Source organism: Ovis aries, chromosome 5, assembly GCF_016772045.2.
Source record: "Ovis aries strain OAR_USU_Benz2616 breed Rambouillet chromosome 5, ARS-UI_Ramb_v3.0, whole genome shotgun sequence".
NCBI lineage: Eukaryota > Metazoa > Chordata > Mammalia > Artiodactyla > Bovidae > Ovis > Ovis aries.
This window is the reverse complement of record NC_056058.1, coordinates 15084840-15099730: the sequence shown is the minus strand read 5'-3', so window position 1 is coordinate 15099730 and position 14891 is coordinate 15084840. Positions and strand designations below refer to the sequence as shown.

The 14891-nt window shown below is 39.7% G+C and overlaps 1 protein-coding gene across 6 annotated transcripts in view; it reads left to right on the top strand.

Moving 5' to 3' along the window:
• The window catches only part of LOC101106326 (adhesion G protein-coupled receptor E3-like), a 142939-nt gene that overhangs the window by 94399 nt on the left and 33649 nt on the right, over positions 1-14891 (top strand). For 5 of the 6 annotated variants that reach the window (XM_042250047.2, XM_042250052.2, XM_060416303.1 and 2 more), the window contains 5 exons: positions 84-230; positions 2700-2846; positions 5043-5104; positions 11227-11325; positions 12885-13062. In XM_042250047.2, the coding sequence (XP_042105981.1) occupies positions 84-230; positions 2700-2846; positions 5043-5104; positions 11227-11325; positions 12885-13062 (633 nt within the window). The remainder of the gene's footprint in view (positions 1-83; positions 231-2699; positions 2847-5042; positions 5105-11226; positions 11326-12884; positions 13063-14891) is intronic. The other variant, XM_060416301.1, reaches the window with a different exon arrangement.

Genomic DNA, 14891 nt, shown 5'->3' with positions numbered 1-14891 from the left:
ATGGCAGACCAAATGTCTGCCTGACAGGATGGCAACATGGATTGAACTCACTCATTTGACCTTTGATGGATCCTTAATCATAGGTGTGAATGAATGCCTGAATACCCAGGCCTGCCCTTCGAAAGCCATCTGCACTGGCACTGTGGAAAGCTACTTCTGCATCTGTAAATCCGGATTTGAATCAAGCAATGGGAAGACATATTTTAATGGTCCCGGAGTGACGTGCATAGGTGAGTGTTATTTAGGTAAGAACATTCTAGAAAAAAGTAGGTCTGCTTATCCCTCATATTGATATATTGGACCTAAATCTGGAGAATAACTGATCAAGTCAATGGCTTTGATAGTAGAGACCTACGTGTTAGGCATGGAAAGCATTTTTTGTTGAATATCATAAACAGCCATTAAATTCTTTAGCTCAAGGGTCTTTTTGTTTAGATTGCATAGTTTTTGGATCTAAATACTAAATAAAAGGGGCTTTCCTGGTAGCTCAGTAGGTAAAGAATCTGCCTGCAATGCAGGAGACCCCGGTTTGATTCCTGGGTCAGGAAGTTCCTTTGGAGAAGGGATAGGCTACCCACTCCAGTATTTTGGGGCTTCCCTGGTGGCACAGACAGTAAAGAATCTGCCTGCAGTGAAGGAGACCTGGGTTCGATCCTTGGGTAGGGAAGATCCCCTGGAGGGGGGCATGACAACTCACTCCAGTATTCTTGCCTAGGGAATCCCCATGGATGGAGGAGCCTGGCGGGCTACAGTCCATGAGGTCAAAAAGAGTCAGACATGACTGAGCAACTAAGCACAGCACAGCACTAAGTAAGAAGGAATGTTAGCCAGGGATGTATAAAAGGGGTTTGTCCTCAACCTATTTTTAAGTCCATATTAATAAAGGGTTGGCAGGCAAGTATAGCATACTAATTTCTCATTTGGAAATGTCGTTTTTCAGTCACTAAGTGGTGTCTGACCCTTTGTGACCCCGTGGACTGAAACACACCAGGCTCCACTGTCCATCACTATCTCCTAGAGTTTGTGCAAACTCATGTCCATTGAGTTGGTGATGCTATCTAACCATCTCATCCTCTGCTCCCCTCTTCTCCTTTTGCCTTCAATCTTTCCCAGCATCAGGGTCTTTTCCAGTGAGTCAGCCCTGCCCAAAGGATTGGAGTTTCAGCTTCAGCATCAGTCCTTTCAATGAATAGTCAGGGTTGATTTCCTTTAGGATTGACTGGTTTGATCTCCTTGTCCATGGTACTCTCAAGAGTCTTCACCAACACCACAATATGAAGGCATCAATTCTTCAGCACTCAGCCTTTTTGCGGTCCAACTCTACATCTGTACTTGACTACTGGAAAAACCATAGATTTGACCTTTCTCAGCAAAGTGGTGTTTCTGCTTTTTAATACACTGTCTAGGTTTGTCATAGACTTCCTTCTAAGGAGACTGTTTCCTAATACATTAAAAATATATAGTTCATATAAAATTCTATTCCTACCATTTTGCATTTGGGGATTTCAAAAAACTCTTTTATCACTTACGTTTATTAAAAAAAAAACTTTAAGATTTGTGCATGGGAATTTGTTTTCATTGTATATTCTAACATGTTATTTCAGAGGTTTACAATGTAGTTGTTAGAAAGTGTTTTAAAAAGAACTCAACTCCTGAAACACACTAGTGAGTTTCCAGATGTTGCTTCTGAGTTTTTCACTTGGAGAAATCAACTCATATAAAAAGAGTTGTTGATGTATCTATTTTTTAGGTAGAAATTTTCTCAGGAATGAGACTGCTGGATCATATGGCAATTCTATTGTTAATTTTTTGAGGAATTTCCATACTATTCTCCATAATGGCTATATGAATTTATATTCCCACCAACACTGTAGGACGGTTCCCTTCTCTCCACACCCTGTCCAACATATATTATTTGTAGACTCTGAATATAAGAATCCCACCTGTGATCAAGACACAGAAAATGTGGACTCATCATAAAGTCGTCTTTGTCCTTCCATTGTTTTCTACACAGATGAGTTCTAGTGTGCTCAGTCACTCAATCATACCCTGACCCCTTGGACTATAGCCCAGCAGGCTCCTCTTGTCCATGAAACTTTCCAGGCAAGAATATTGTAGTGGGTTGCCATTTTCCTCCTCCAGGGGATCTTCCTGACCCAGGGATAGAACCCACATCTCTTGTGTCTTCTGCATTGGCAGGACTTTTATATATATATATATATATATATATATATATATATATACACACATATATGTTAGTTAATGTTAGTCGCTCATTCATGTCTGACTCTGCACCCCCATGGACTGTAGGAGGTTGTAGCCCACCAGTCTCCTCTGACCATGGGGTTTCCCAAAAATACTGTAATTTCCTTCTCCCAGGGATCTTCCTGATCCTTAAACCGAGGTCTCCAACATCTGAGCCACTAGGGAAGCCCAAATATGTATTAAGTCCCTTTTTTAATTTTTTGGTTTATAAGTGTTTTATTGAAGTGTGTATTACTGTTGTTCAGTTCACTCAAGGTGAGTGCCCTGAAATACACAGACTGTTCACTGGTCTGATGCTGGCTGATACTGCGACTTGTGTGTGGTGGACATGCACAAGCATAGGATGAAGAAGTGAACTCATGGAACCCTGAGTGACCCCATGGAGCTATGTCACTGAATCATTCATTTTTCATCCCTTTCCTTTTCTGCCACAGATAAGAATGAATGCCTGAACACCACACTGTGCCCACTGACAGCCTCGTGTAAGAACACTTGGGGAAGCTACCTTTGTGTCTGCAACCCTGGGTTTGAGACGCCTGAGGGGAGAACTCAATTTACTGGCTCCAGAGGAACTTGTGTAGGTAAGCAGATTCTCTGACACCTTCAGGTGAAAACTTTCTAAAAGAAAGATTTGACCAAAACAAGTGAAGAAAAACAAACAAATAATCAGTATGGATCTGACTTCAATATGTTAATAACCTTTAAATTCCTCAGTATCTAAACACTGTCATTTGATATAGCTGTTCGTGTGTGTTTATGTGTGCTTAACATGTCTGTGTGTGCCCAGTCACTCAGTCATGTTAGACTCTTTGTGACCCCATGGACTGTAGCCTGCCAGGCTCCATGGGCTTCTGCAGGCAAGAATACTGGAGGCAGTTGTCATGGCTGCTTCCTCCAGGAGATCTTCCAGACCCAGTGATAGAACCTGTGTCTCCTGTATCTCCTGAATTGGCAGACGGGTTCTTGACCACTGAGCAGAGATGCCTTCCAAATGCACAGCGTCTGTTAAAGTAACCACAAAGGTTCTCCCTAGTAGCTGTCAATTTATTGATATTTTAACTTGTCATCCTTACATCTATTGAAAAAAATCCAAAGATAATGCAATTCAATTGAAAAACAGAAAGACAAATTCTTTTTCAAAAGAATAGCTGCATATACATGTATAACTTGGAGAAGGAAATGGCAACCCACTCCAGTATTTTTGCCTGGAAAACTCTATGGACAGAGGAGCCTGGGAGGCTACAGTCCATGGAGTTGTAAAAGAGTCGGACAAGATTGAGCACACATGCCCTGAACCAATTTGCTGTATGCCTGAAACTAACACAATATTGTAAATCAACTATGCTCCAATACAAAATTAATTTTTTTTAAAAAAGGACAACCTGCTGAATTGGAGAAAATATTTACAAATTATATGATGGATAAGGGGTTAATTTCCAAAATATACTAACAGCACATACAACATCAAAAAAAATTTTAATTGATTAAAAATGGACAGAAGATCTGTATAGACATGTTATCAAAGACATACAGCTGGCCAACAGGCACATGAAAAGATACTCAACACTGCTGATCATCAGAGAAGGGCAAATCAGAAGCACAGTGAAATATCACCTCACACATATCAGAATGGCTATCATGAAAAAGTCTGCAAACAACAAATGTTGGAGAGAATGTGGGAATGTAAATTGGTGCAGCCGCGATGGAAAACAGTATGGAGGTTCCTCAAAAAACTGAAACTAGAGCTACCATATGATCCAGCAATTCCATTCCTGGATACACATCTGAAGAAAGCAAAGACATTAATTTGAAAATATACATTCACCCAAATGTTCATAGCAATAGTGTTTACAATAGCCAAGATACAGCAACCTAAGTGTCCATTGACAGGTGAATGGATAAAGAAGATGTGAGATATATAAAAAGACAGACAGATAGATATAGATATATACATGCGATGAAATACTACTCAGCAACAAAAAGAATAAAATTCTGACATTTGCAACAATACGGACTAGGGAGTATTATACTTAGTGAAATAAATACAGACAAATGCTGTATGGTATTACTTACATGCGGACCCTAAGAAATAAAACAAACAGGTGTATATAACAAAACAGAAACAGATTCACAGATATAGAGAACAAGCTAGTGGCTACCAGTGGGGAGAAGAAGGGGGAGGGGAAAGACAGGGGTATAGAATTAAGAGGCACAAACAGGTATGTATAAAATAAATAAGCAACAAGGATATATTGCCCAGCACAGGGAAATATACCCATTACTTTGTGATAAGTTTAAATTAGGTATAATCTATAAAAATATAGACTCACTATATTATATACATGAAATTAACACAATATTATGTTAAAAAAAAAAAACCTATTATTCAATTTTGGGCTTCCCTGGCGACTCAGATGGTAAAGAATCTGTCTGCAGTGCCAGAGACCCAGGTTCAAACCCTGGGTTGGGAAGATGCCCTGGAGAAAGGAATGGCAACCCACACCACTATTCTTGCCTGGAGGATTCTATGGACAGAGGAGCCTGGCAGGCTACAATCCATGGGGTCACAAAGACTTGGACACTAATGAGCAACTAACACACACACTCACATACTTCAATCGGCCAGCAGGCATGACAACCAGCAGGCATGACTGACAAGCAGAAATCCATTTGAAAAGAAAGCTGCAAGAAAAGTTGGGAGGGAAATTTCTCCAAATTCAGACTGTGAACAAACACTTCATTTCTTTTTTATTTTTGAACTCTCATTCTATTTCTAGGAATCAACCCTAGTTCCCCTACCCCAACACAAGTTACATTTTCGGAAGACCATAAACAACAGGTATGTTCCCATGTTTGTAAATCTGTTTGGTGCCCACCACCAGTATGTGGAAATAAACAATAATTACAAACAAAATACTCTCTAGGGGGAATATGCTAAAATATGAAACAAGGGTTCAAATCAACCCCCCCAACCCCACCAGCGCATACACACATAATGGTCTCTGGGGATAAAAAGGTGTTTCTTGATATTAATATTTTTAGATCCTCTCCTATTTCTTCCATATTTTATGCTTTATCTATTGCTTTCATTTTGAGCAACAAAGTATTGTTTGGGGAAAATATGGCAGCCATGAAGTGTTCTCAGTCAACACTAACTTTGTACAGAATTAATTATAAAAAAAAAAAAGTGGCCTTCTTTGTCTCTTTTCACCGCTTTTGTTTTAAAGTCTATTTTATCGGATATGAGTATTGCCACTCCTGCTTTCTTTTGGTCTCTATTTGCGTGATATATCTTTTCCAGCCCTTCACTTTCAGTCTGTATGTGTCCCTTGTTTTGAGGTGGGTTTCTTGTAGGCAGCATATATAGGGGTCTTATTTTTATATCCATTCAGCCAGTCTTTGCCTTTTGGTTGGGGCATTCAACCCATTTAAGTTTAAAGTAATTATTGATAAGTATGATCCCGTTGCCATTTACTTTATTGTTTTGGGTTCGGGTTTATACACCCTTTTGTGTTTCCTGTCTAGAGAAGATCCTTTAGCATTTGTTGGAGAGCTGGTTTGGTGGTGCTGAATTCTCTCAGCTTTTGCTTGTCTGTAAAGCTTTTGATTTCTCCTTCGTATCTGCACAACAAAGGAAAATATAAGCAAAGTGAAAAGACAGCCTTCTGAATGGGAGAAAATAATAGCAAATGAAGCAACTGACAAACAACTAATCTCAAAAATATACAAGCAACTTATGCAGCTCAATTCCAGAAAAATAAACGACCCAATCAAAAAATGGGCCAAAGAACTAAACAGACATTTCTCCAAAGAAGACATGCGGATGGCTAACAAACACATGAAAAGATGCTCAACGTCACTCATTAACAGAGAAATGCAAATCAAGACCGCAATGAGGTACCACTTCACACCAGTCAGAATGGCTGCGATCCAAAAGTCTGCAAGCAATAAATGCTGGAGAGGGTGTGGAGAAAAGGGAACCCTCTTACACTGTTGGTGGGAATGCAAACTAGTACAGCCACTATGGAGAACAGTGTGGAGATTCCTTAAAAATTGCAAATAGAACTACCTTATGACCCAGCAATCCCACTTCTGGGCATATACACCGAGGAAACCAGAATAGAAAGAGACATATGTACCCCAATGTTCATTGCAGCAGTGTATATAATAGCCAGGACATGGAAACAACCTAGATGTCCATCAGCAGATGAATGGATAAGAAAGCTGTGGTACATATACACAATGGAGTATTACTCAGCTATTAAAAAGAATACATTTGAATCAGTTCTAATGAGATGGATGAAACTAGAGCCGATTATACACAGTGAAGTAAGCCAGAAAGAAAACACCAATACAGTATACTAACACATATATATGGAATTTAGAAAGATGGTAATGATGACCCTGTATGCAAGACAGCAAAAGACACAGATGTGTAGACCGGACTTTTGGACTCTGAGGGAGAGGGAGGGGGTGGGATGATTTGGGAGAATGGCATTGAAACATGTATACTATCATGTAAGAAACGAATCGCCAGTCTATGTTCGATGCAGGATGCAGGATGCTTGGGGCAGGTGCACGGGGATGATCCGGAAGGATGATGTGGGGTGGGAGGTGGGAGGGGGGTTCATTTTTAGGAGCTCATGTACACCCATGGCGGATTCATGTCAATGTATGCCAAAACCAATACAGTGATGTAAAGTAAAATGAAGTAAAAATAAAAATTATAAATTTTAAAAAATTTTTTTTAAAAAAAGAAGTGCCCTGGGACTTCCCTGGTGGTCCAGTGGTTAAGACTTCATGCTTCCAATGTAGGAGACATGGGGTCCATCGCTGGTCAGGGAATTAAGATCCCTGGCCAAATGGCATGATCAAATTATTTTTTAAAAAAGAAGCACCCCTACCCCCTCTATTTAATCATTATTACGATTGATATAATTTCATTGCTGCAAGTACTGTGTGTTATTGTAAATAAATCTTTTAAAGATGATCTACAAAACAAATATATGTTACATTAAGACAATAAGGAAACCAGTATGTACACCCATAAGATGAACTTTCAAAATCCATAACTTTAAAAGTTATTTGTAGTTTGGTCTAAGTTGTCCAATGTCATATAGACCTTATAGGAATTAAAAATCCTGACTTCTAGATCATTTAGGTCAAAGTGCACTTTTGGAAAATAGACTGTCTCTAATCACAGTCAAGAAGAAAAGCAGAGTGAGCAGAGCAGAGGGGAGCAGAGCGGAGGGGTGCGGACCACAGAGTCTGCCTGCAGTGCGGGAGACCCGGGTTGAATCCCTGGGTAGAGAAGATCTCCTGGAGAAGGAAATGACAGCCCACTCCAATATTCTTGCCTGAAGAATTCAATGAACTGAGGAGCCTGTCATTCTGAATTGGGATCCTTCCTGGGGGTATACGCATCACTCAGCCAAGATGGATTCCAGCGAGGAGGAACCTGGGAAGTTGGTCATCCAGGGGACCCAAGGCATGGTGGTTACTAATAGACTTCCCACAGTACTTCTTCATTCCATGAGGACTCCTTCAAGGGCAGTGGGCATCACAGCTTCCCTTGAACTTCGTCTGGAATATATAGGTGGACTATAAAGAAAGCTGAGCAGAGAAGAATGGATGCTTTTGAACTGTGGTGTTGGAGAAGACTCTTGAGAGTCCATTGAACTGCAAGGAAATCCAACCAGTCCATCCTAAAGGAAATCAGTTCTGGGTGGATGTTCACAGAAAGACTGATGTTGAAGCTGAAACTCCAATATTTTGGCCACCTGATGTGAAGAGCTGACTCGTTTGAAAAGACCCTATGTTGGGAAAGATTGAAGGCTGGAGGAGGAGGAGACAACAGAGGATAAGATGGTTAGATGGCATCACTGACTCAATGGACACGAGTATGGATAAATTCTGGGAGTTGGTGATGGACAGGGAGGCCTGGCCTGCTGCAGTTCAATGGGGTCACAAAGAGTCGGACATACGGACGGAGCGACTGAACTGAACTGAACTGAAGAGAAAAACAAATGCTGTTCAAGGACACTGAAAGAACCCTAATGTTGACAATCAGATCTGTATTGTGAGCAATGCCTAGAAATCCATGAGTTGAAGCAAAGTATTATGCCTATCATCCTTGTCATTCCCTCAGTGAAATATGTTGAGAAAAGCTCTTCATTCATGGTATAGATTCATGAAGACGCTAAATAGCATTAATCCTTTACACTGACAACTGTGAATTTAAATCTCCTATGAATCCTATGTGACAACCACACATACCGACGATTTATTAGTATTATATAAATATTTTTAGTCCTACTGTATTGCAACTAAAAATATCAATATACAATTGTACATGAAGTCAAGACATAAAATCAGGGCAAATACAAAATATTCCATCCTTTGAGAAAGGGAACAAAAAAATCTATGTGCTTTGCCTATTGCATTTTTAAGTATTAGATCCTTAAGTATTTTATTCACCACACCCAAGTGAATGGTTCACAAGTGTTTGAGAGAGGAAAGGATCATTTCTCTTTAACAATGAGTAGTTCAACTCCTCTCAAAGCAAATACCGGACAGTAATAACTGTGAAGGACGAAGTTGATTATTCATATTTACATTACTCATTCATTAGCCTGACAAAGGTACTAGATATGTTACCACATTTTTTTTAAAATATCCGCACGTGAAAGTGAAAGTGGCTCAGTCATGCCTGACTCTTTGTGACCCCATGGACTATACAGTCCATGGCATTCTCTGGGCCACAGTACTGGAGCAGGCAGCCTATCCCTTCTCCAGGGGATCTTCCCGACCCAGGAATCAAACCGGGGTCTCCTGCATTGCAGGCGGATTCTTTACCAACTGAGCTCTCAGGGCTTCCCTGGTGGCTCAGTTGGTAAAGAATCTCTGAATAAGTGTTTATAAACTTGGAATCAGCAATCTGTCTGTGAGCAGGACCGGTCCTAAGCAGCTTCTGTGATAAAACAGAAGCATGCCTGTCTGACTTTCTTCTACAAGGATCTTTCACTGTTCTTGTGCTAGTAAACATAGAAAGTATTAGATTCAGTTTCTAAGTGAGAATTACAGTGAGAAACTAATGGCTAATATCACAGCTGGCCGTTGAAGTACTTCATGGGAGAGGCAATCCTAGCTCTACCAAGTAGGAGCCCTCATGAAGTTAGCTCTTGTCATTGTAGCCATGTTCCCTGAATTTGTAGTGCTATTTGCTGTGTTATTCAAGAATATCAACAACACATATTTCCATAGCACATAGCAATGCACTAAACCAATGTGCATCCTACAGTAAATCCCAGCCCCAATGTCTTATAGGAGCCTCTCCAGCCATTGTCACAAGTGAGTCTGATTTTGTGTGAGACCGTGAAAACTCAGTGTTTTTATTATGCTTGTGCTTATGACGGGAGGTCTGAGAAGGCACTTCTGAAGGTTTATTCCTACCAGTCGTTGTCATTTGTATAGAGTCTTTAAAGGTTGAATCACGGAGGTGTTGCTTCTACACTTGTGCTAGGCTGAGTAGCAACATGCCCTTTCTCCCGAGGTGCAGTAGAAATCATTCCGACTTCCCAACACGTCTGTCTTCTGTCCTCTGGAGTATGTATGGCTTGAGCTCACCACAGCCTGGCAGATGGAAATCGTCAGGATATTCTAGAAACCCTGATTGCAGTCTCTTCAGGAGATTCAGGAGGTTATTATTGCAGTCAGTTCAGGAGGTTATTATTTATTGAAGTCTCTTCGGGAGCTTCGGGAGGTTTATTGCAGTCTCTTCAGAAGGAAATGGCAATCCGCTCCAGCGTGCTTGCCTTGAGAATCCCAGGGATGGCGGAGCCTGGTGGGCTGCCGTCTATGGGGTCGCGCAGGGTCGGACATGAATGAAGCGACTTAGCAGCTTAACAGCAGGAGATTAAACTGCTGCAAACCTCAGGATTTTACAAAGCACTTTTTAGAACCTCAGATGAAGGAGAAGTCAACACTCGTGGCAATCACAGGCTTCCATGGCCTGTACGGGATTGTGGGCTTTGCTTTCATAATCATCCTGTTTCTTATAGCAACTAAAATGTCACTGTAATTTTTTTTAATCATCATTCTATCTTTGATGCTTTTTAGATATATTATGGATTTTCCTATATATCTTCACTTATTGATGAGGGTCTTATGTTAGTAGTAGTTACTAAAACTGACTTCCTATTCTTTCTGTGGTAGAATAGGAAAAAGAATGACCAAGTGTATATTATTAACATTATGTATTAATATATTACTAGTTTTATCATTTGCAGGCATCCAATTCTAACTTTCTAAAATAAACATTCAGAAAATAAAAAAAAAGAATAAAGGTAAATATGCTATGCAGATTGTTTCTATTAAAAGAGAGAGTGGAAGAACCTGTCTACATTATTATATATTATATACAAAGGTTATGTATAAACAATATGTTATATAGGAACACAAATATTTTATATAAAATATATAAAAACAGAAATAAATTTTAATATTTTAACTATTATGAATGGTTCTTGGTTATTATTATGTCTCCATCCCCTAAAGTTAATATATTTGAATTGCCTCTCTTCAAATTTTAATTTATTTTGATTTTGTCAGTGGGAAAAAAAGGGATTAGCTAGAGAGTTTAGATTTTATTATATTTAGGCACTTTTAACACTTCGGTTCTCTAGAAATTATTTTTGAGGATAATGAGGTGGGTGTTGAACTGATTTACTCTTTTCAAATGGATACCCACTAGTCCCAAAACAATGTATTGAACTTTATTTACATTGTGTGTGTGTTAAACTCCAAGTGTGTTTAATTTTGCCGTCTTGCATTCAAAGATATGTCAAAGTATTTCTCTGCCAAGACCAATTGTTTTAATAAAGATTCTGAGAACTTAATAACAACCTTTGGATGCTTTTAACTGAAAGAAAGCTAATTATATGTTTCTATTCTTACCTTTAGGATACCACCAAGGACCCAAATAACAACAAGAGGATTAACTCTGTTTCCATGGTGACAAAAGGAGTACCAGAAGATAACAATGTCACACTTGTGTTACAGGTCTGAAATCATTCCCAGTTTCTGTGAATGTTTTCTCACAGTAGGTAATTCTCCATCTTTTTCTTCCTCCAATATGCCTGAAGGAATTAATTATAAATTAGGAGGGACAAGATTTTTTTTCCTTTCTATCTCCACGTCACAGGAGGAATGCAAATCCCACAATAGATTTTTACCTTAATTCTACTGGCTACAGAGGTCTCTCCCTTCCTAATTTTCTGAAAATAAGCATTTTCCCATATTAGATGACAATTGATCATTTCTGTAGGGGTATACTAAAAAGCTATAAGAGAAAGCACAAATGCAGGGGAATTAAGAAGAAAAGCAAGGGTGAGACCAGGTAGCATGGGCACGTTCTCAGTCACTCAGTCGTGTCCGACTCTTGGCAACCACATGGACTATAGCCCACCAGGCTCCTCTGTCCATGGGATTTTCCAGGCAGGAATACTGGAGTGGGTTGCCATTTCCTCCTCCAAGGGATTGTCTCCACTCAGGAAACCAGATAGAAGGTGATGCAAAATCTAGGACCAGTGAATTAAAAACATTCAATTACTTCACAATGGAATGAAGTGACAGTGTAAGGTCTGAGTTTCTTCCAGCTTTGTTTAAACATTTGCGTCTTTTCCCTACAAAGTGTTCCCTTCTTCTGCTATTGAGCAATGGGAATAATCCCAGAGAAAGCTCATAGTTGTGGAAGCTTTGAGAAAGGTCTGGAAAATAAAATCTGTAGTCTTAGTTTCCTTTTATAATTTCCTATAGACAATAGTCATTTTCACATCCATTATTTTTTGTTTATTCCTCAATATTTCATTCTTTTTTAAAAACTTTTAGTGGCATATCACACTATTTTGTTTATTCCTAGGTGTTTTATTTTCTTTAAATTTTATTGACGTATAGTTGATTGACAGTGTTGTGTTAGTTTCAGATGTATGGCAAGTTCAGTTCAGTTCAGTCACTCAGTCGTGTCCAGCTCTTTGCGACCCCATGAATTGCAGCACGCCAGGCCTCCCTGTCCATCACCAACTCCTGGAGTTCACTCAGACTCACGTGTATAGCAAAGAGATTCATGTGTGTGTGTGTGTGTGTGTGTGTGTGTGTGTGTGTGTGTGTGTATTCATTCTTTTTCAGATTCTTTTCCCATATAGATTATTACAGAATATTGAGTATAGTTCCCTGTGCTATACAGTAGGCCCCTGTTGCTTACCTGTTTGGGTAAACAACAGGTGTGTATATATTAATCCCAAATTCCTAAATTGTCCCTCCCCAGATCCCACATTTCCCTTTTGGTAACCATTAGTTTGTTTCAGAAATCTGTGAGTCTGTTTCTATTTTGTAAGCACACTCACAATTTTTAAGTTAACTTTTTCCGTTTTGGTTTATCACAGGATAGCGAATATAGTTCCCTGTGCTCTACAGTAGGACCTTGGTTTTTTTTCCATCCTATGTTTAATAGTTTGCATCTGCTAATCCCAAACTCCCAGTCCATCTCTCTCCTACCCCTCTCCCCCTTGGCAACCACGAGTCTTCTCTCTACGTCTGCACATTCACTATTTGTATGGCAGGAAATAGCCGATTCTTTTGGCAACTTCAGCAACATCAGCAGCCGGTCATCTCAGAGACGCAAGGAAGAAATTGCCTGTTTAGCAACACGGTATCTTCACAGAGTGCAGTCGGCAGCCTATGAAGCTGCCCTCAATCGACCCACAGGAGGAACACTGAGGAGAGAGTCACAATTTATGGGTAAGCTGTAGTTATAGATACTCAGGACCATGAGAAAGACTTTTGAACTTGAATTGGGTTCAGGAAATGTTGGTTGAGCTACAATTTCATTGGCAGAAAATAGCCTTCTCTTTCCTTACACTGGCAAAATCTGTGTATGTACTTGACATACACTTGACATACACACATCTTTATTTCTCTTCAGAACACTAAGTTTACATTGGATGAGGCTTGAAAGTTCATTTGACTGGACCATCCATTCATCATTCAGGTCTAACCTATTTTCAAAGTGAATCTTTCGTGGCTGTGTGTACTGTCACTTTTAATCCAAGAGTCACCCTAGAGTTATGTACAAATCTTTATCAAGGATACACTGAAGGATGAAGCAGCCTTTAGTCTTAGAATCAATAAAAGTTGGGGGCATAAGCAGCACCTAGTAAAGTGTCTGGTACTTCAAACCATTTACTAATCATTAAACGAATGACTGAATATATGAACAGAAAAAAAATGTGGTGCTATCATCAATTAGAGGATAAGATTCCACTTTTTTGGAAAAAAATTATTTTATTGAAATATAGTTTCCCCCTCCATATCCTTAAGTTTTCAGACATTTTTCCCGTGACAACATTATGTGTAAGCAATGGTTTCTTGCTATGGTTTTATGTGCATTTCACTGATTACTAATGGACTAGAAATTGGATTTCATTTCTGTAATTATTCTGATCTATATTCTTTGTTCATTTTCCCTTATCCAGTTGTTCTTTGTCCATTATATTTTGGTTTTCATCTTATTGAATTTTGGGACCTCTTTGCATATGATGGACTTCATTTATGTTTCTAAATATCTTCTGCCAACCTGCGATTTCTTGAAAGGACTTTTGGGTGAAGGTGTTTCCACTTTTGATGTAATCATATTTTCTGTCTTAGAGATGTGGGGAGGGAGATAGCAAATGCCAGGGAAGCAGTTTGCGATGCTAATTAGACTGATTAGAGTAGGCTTGGAGAGGAGGTGAGATTTGTAAGAAGACTTGAAGGAAGAGAAGGAGTGAGCTACGTGCATATCTCATGGAGAATGATCTGGGCAGAGGGGTTGAGGGGAGCATTCCTGGTGTGCTGGAGGTACTTGCAGAGTGTCTGGAAGTGACTGGTCAAGGAACTGATGTAAGGCAAGATCAGACAGGGTCTTCCTGGGAATTGTAACAACACTGGCATTTATTCAGGGAGACATTATCTGATTCACATTTTGAAAGGATCCGACTGGCTGCTCTGGAGGAACAGTGAATGCAGTTATGTGATTGGGATCAGCCAGGAGAGATCTACTGGGGGTCTAGATGAAGTCAGTGCCCCCAGTCAGATTCGCACCAACACTGGTGTCTTTTCAGCAAAAAGTGTGAATTTGCTGCCAGGTTTGAGAGAAAGAGAAGGGTTGGTGCTAAAGCTGATTAATGTGTAGGTGATTAAAATATTTGGCTTGTTCTAAACAAAAGAGACAGAAGAGTGAGGATGGAGAGATGGGGGGAAGGAGTAAGATGCCTTGTGATTCTTTTTTAATTAATTTTTATTGGAATATAGTACTTTACAGTGTTGTGTTAGTTTCTGCCGTACAGCAAGATGAATCGCTACATATCCTCTTTTTCTGGATTTCCTTCCCATTTAGGTCACCACAGAGCACTGAGTAGAGTTCCCTGTGCTATACAGTAGATTCTCATCAGTTATCTATTTTATTCGTTGTTATTGTTCAGTCACTAAGTCGTGTCCAACTCTTTTGAGATCCCATGGACAGTAGCCTGCTAGGCTCCTCTATCCACGGGATTTCCCAGGCAAGAATACTAGATGGGTTGCCATTTCCT